Source organism: Sitodiplosis mosellana, unplaced genomic scaffold (genome assembly GCF_009176505.1).
Source record: "Sitodiplosis mosellana isolate CC-2019 unplaced genomic scaffold, AAFC_SMos_1.0 Smas_scaffold_69, whole genome shotgun sequence".
NCBI lineage: Eukaryota > Metazoa > Arthropoda > Insecta > Diptera > Cecidomyiidae > Sitodiplosis > Sitodiplosis mosellana.
The window spans coordinates 1-4,650 of NW_022595311.1; the positions used below are offsets into that span (position 1 = coordinate 1).

The 4,650-nt window shown below is 34.3% G+C and overlaps 1 protein-coding gene across 1 annotated transcript; it reads right to left on the reverse strand.

The window, feature by feature from the left end:
- Positions 1-5: 5 nt before the first annotated feature.
- LOC129570687 (putative aldo-keto reductase family 1 member C8) lies at positions 6-798 on the reverse strand (the record flags this gene model as incomplete). The annotated part of the gene is given in 4 exon segments (XM_055450385.1): positions 6-106; positions 191-380; positions 444-611; positions 700-798. Coding segments are annotated over 4 exon segments (558 nt in total), but the record flags the coding sequence as incomplete, so codon positions are not given.
- Between the last annotated feature and the right edge of the window lie 3,852 nt (positions 799-4,650).

A 4,650-nucleotide genomic window follows, 5' to 3' on the forward strand; every position in this document is an offset into this window, starting at 1 on the left:
GCATTGAAGTTCGATATGCCAAGGCTACGCACTCGACCACTAGCAACGAGCTTTTCCATGGCAACCCACGTATCGACATAATCGACATTAGCCGTCAAAAGTTTGCCTAAGAAGAAACAAAGACAATTTATTTTGCAAAGAATTCGGAACATTCTATTAAATTGAATAGCCAAAAAATCTTTCGTTTTACCATTTTCATCCTGTGGAGTGAGCTGATACGAATCGACATCGTTGGGATCGAGAGAAGGTTCTTTCAAAATGCGTTGCCAAGCATTTGGGAAATGCATCAAATACAAGTCAATGTATTCTAAATCCAAATTTTCTAGCGACTTATTGAATGCTATTTCGACTTGGTCGGGTTCGTGGAATGTGTTCCACAACTAAAAAAATGTAAAACTGTCATTTGAATTGTATCACCGATTTGTAGTCTACTGAATATTCACTTTGGTGGTAACAAAAATATCTTCCCGTTTGATCACTCCTTCTGCGATTTTTTCCCGAATCGCTTTTCCCACTTCAACTTCGTTTTGATAAATATAGGCGGTGTCAATGTGGCGATAGTCAACATCGATCGCGTCTTTTACTGCTTGCTCAACTTCATTACCTTTTGACTAAATATGAAAAAACAAATATATGAATCTTCTCAAGAAAATGAAAGAAATATATTGAAACGTTTTTTCGAGCCAAGAGCCAACATACGAGATAGGTTCCATCACCGACGATCGGAATTTTATAACCATTATTCAATAGCACGGTTGGAGCAAGTTTCGATTCCGTTGTTTCAAATACGGCTAAAGCCTTTGAAAAGCGAGGAAAAAGCACATAAATTTGATTTAAAACCCATTTTGACGTTGTCCAACTTGTGTGTTCACATTTGTAACAAGGGAACTATAAAATTTTTACCGCGAATATCCACACGGAATATTCTAATAACATTGTTTTGAATTTTCGACTGAAAACACCTAACTTTCTTGATACCCGTATTCTTTGAAACTACCTTATGGTCGTCGAAACGAAGTCTTTTTATATGATCGACAAGAATCACTTATCTGTTAAACTCTTGCAAGAGTTGACATTCAATCAAATGTACTGAAAAAAATAATAGTGGCTTTATCTTCCTGATGACTGTCAACAAATCAATCAATCTTCAGACAAAGTCATTTTATCGCTCTTGATTTTAATGAACAATATTCAGAGTTTTGGATTACAATTATTGTTAGTTTTGATTTTAGAAATGTAGCACTTGGACTGAGTCAAGGTGACGTCGCCCAATGATGTTTGCATTTATATAACATGTATGTGTATAATATCAAAACTGATACGTAAAGTGATTGAGACGGAAAAAATTGATTAATTACAGAAAGGCCCATGTCGTGAATGTAGTAGTGTGTACGTAGTATTGTGTTTGCAGCCAATTTTAGGAAATTTGTCTCCCGAAAACATGGTTTCTATTCTCGTTCGAGGTCGTAGAACGTAGATTACGAAGAAAAGGATTTCAGAGCGATGTTGTGTCTAGCATTTATTTTTTCGATGGCCTGTCTAGAATTTTACGTCATAATTAGTGCTGAAAAGTTGGGCAAGACCTTTTAATTTAATTTAAAATGAATTTTTTCGAGCTTTTGACAGAAACAAAATACCTAAACAACTGGAAGAATTGTAGAAAAAATATAAATAATTTTTAAGCGTTATTTAATTAACAGTTTCTGTCACCAATAAATATTGTACGTGAACATTTTTGAATATATCTTAAAAGCTGAATATATCTCTAAAAAATTGAAAAGCAAAAAACGAAATTTGTAAATCAAATTTTCTTGTGCGACCCGAGTGAACCAAAGAAACGGTTCATAAGGCATCTAGGATTTGCGTATACTTTTGCAGCGAACGAATATTGTTTTTTTTTTGCTGTGAACATTTGCGAAAGACAGGATGAAGAGAAAAACAACCATTCACTCCTATGAATGTATACACAAGGTATATGCAAAGGTGTAGATACCTCACGAACCGTTTCTACGTTTTACTCGGGGGCTCATCCAATCATCGGGAAAATTTGCATTCATTGTGATATCTAATATTCAAAACAAATCAATTTACTATCTGATCCATGATATAATCAGAGTGTAAATAGGTTTATGTGAAGACTAATGTTTTTCTCTAATTAAATTAAGCAAAAATCCAATTTAAAATTAAATGCTGAGAATCTCACAGCCTGTGAAATGGTTTTGCAATCTGACTATAATCAGTTTAGCTCCGATCAATCGCTCTGAACATTATGTAGTACGTACTGCGATAAAAGCCTATATGAACAATGTTATTATATTTGACAATATTTGACTCGATGTCAATGACGATGTGGCAGCGCCACCTATAGAGATTCCTTATTAAAATAAGTGGAACTATTGAGTGCGTGCATCATATCGCACGTAAATTTCCAATATGGCAGCGCCCATAGAATTGAAAAGTTAACCAATTTCGTAGTCACAAATTATCGCTGTACGATGTAGTAAGATGAAGATGCTTTGCAGAGCTAAAAGTAAACAAGATTATTTGTATTTTATTCATTATGAACATCACCTCTAGAATGTGGACTTTGTAAACGCACTACAGCCATAACTTTTGTGCTTTTTATATTCATTGTCATGGTCACTAGCCATGGTTTGTGCAACACAAAAGAAATTAATTTGATATTCTTACTTTCTCAAACATTTCCAAGGTACAATGAATAAACTTGAATCCAGTAAAATAGACCGGTTTTTTGGAACGGGCAGTGATCAAAACAATGTATTTTTGCAGCTCCGGAGGATAAAGATACCAATTTGAACTATAAATCTCAATGCCCAGAATTCGATCGCTTACGTTGTAAAATAACAATACAGCGATGGCCACATTAGCGAAGTTATTATGCAAACCATGTGAAAACCACATATATGAATAATTCAAATTCAAACTACTATATAGATTTAAAAGTAAATTTTTAAAAAATGGACAAATATCGATAGGAATGAAAAAAATGGGAAGGAAAATTTCAACCAAAAATGGATGCATTTTTTAGTATTTGTTCATGTCAACATTTTCAATATGTGACATTTGCAGGAGCCCATGTCTCTTCCGTGGCTTTCAGTTGTAATAAGGCGTGTATATTTGAACAATTGCTTGGATTTGATGCATTTTCAGGCATTGTAATGCGGATGTCCACTGAAAAAGGGCTGAAATCAATGTTATGGACAGTCCCGTGTGGAAAACAAATGACTGACTTCTACTGAAATCAAATATTAGGTAACTTTAGTTAACCGAGCAGATGATTTGTATGAAAAATTGTCGACTACGTATCAATTTTAGCCAGTCGTTCAAATTTCGGGACGTTTTTGACTTGTGATTGCAGTTAACTGTGATCATTGTTTTCGTACTGGATAATCACTTTTAGCTAGTCGACTATATCCCAAAATAATCGATTGGTTTCTCACTGCTCAGTTAAAATATTTCCATGCGGGAGTGATGGTGACACAACCTTTCAAACGGATGCATTATTCCATGACTTTCTACATTTTTTCAGCAGGTTATAAATACACTTTTGACTTTGAATTCGTTCTAGAATCCTTTCGAATTGGCCTTCTACAGCGATATTTGATTGGATCAATATATCGATCGTGTTTATGAACAATTTTTTTAAACTTACAGCTGCGATTTCTTCTCGAATACTCAGGAAACGATATTTTTCTATGATTTGTGACGAAATATGAGACGACCAGAGTGAAAAATGCTGGAACATTGACTTAGAAACTATGAAAGAAGCAATATCTTACCATTTAATTCTTTGTTTTCTAAGCTCATCAATATCAAGTAGTGGGTTCAACATAGTTGGTCGTCAAACACCTTCAAACGCTTGTTCGACATGGTTTTAAATTGTTTTTTTTTTGTTCGTTTGTTTCATGCATTATTTTAATGGGCAGCTTTTGCCCATTTGGGCAGTTCTAAATCCCAAATGGGCAGCTCAAAACTCAAAAATGGGCAGTGTTTTACTTAAATTTTCTTGAAAATGGGCAGCTCTAAAAATTTCTTAAAATAATGCATGGTTTGTTTAGTCCAAACAACATTGAATTTTGTACGAAAAAAAAAACTTCGTTCGGACTGACAATTTCGTACAAACGAAAGTTCGAAGCCAAGTTCAGTATAAAGCCTGTAAACTTACTATAAAGGTGTCAACGAACAAAATTTCGAACATTTTCTCTCTCCGAATTTTGAAGTTGTTTTGAGAAAGTTTCGAGCAGTTTCAAAATTTCATCTGAAAAACAGATCACACTCTTGTGCCATCCTCCACTTGTAGTATTTTTATATTGAAAGGCGATGCAAGCACATTCACAATACAAAGTACTAACACGAGTGGAGAGTCTCCACTGGAGACGCCTTATAAAAAATGGCACGGATTTTAAGTGGAACGGTAAATTTGTGGTTTGAAATTTCAAATTTTGTTCGAAATTTGGTTCGTCGGCACCACTTCAGTACTTCTTTTTTGCCATTCAATACCTAATAACCTAAAGTTAAACAGTTACAAAAATGAAATCACTTTTCATCTACATTATGAAGAATGCTTTATTTATGATATGTGCGTACACTACATTCTTGCATAAATTTCGATTTTGCCGTTTAGATTCA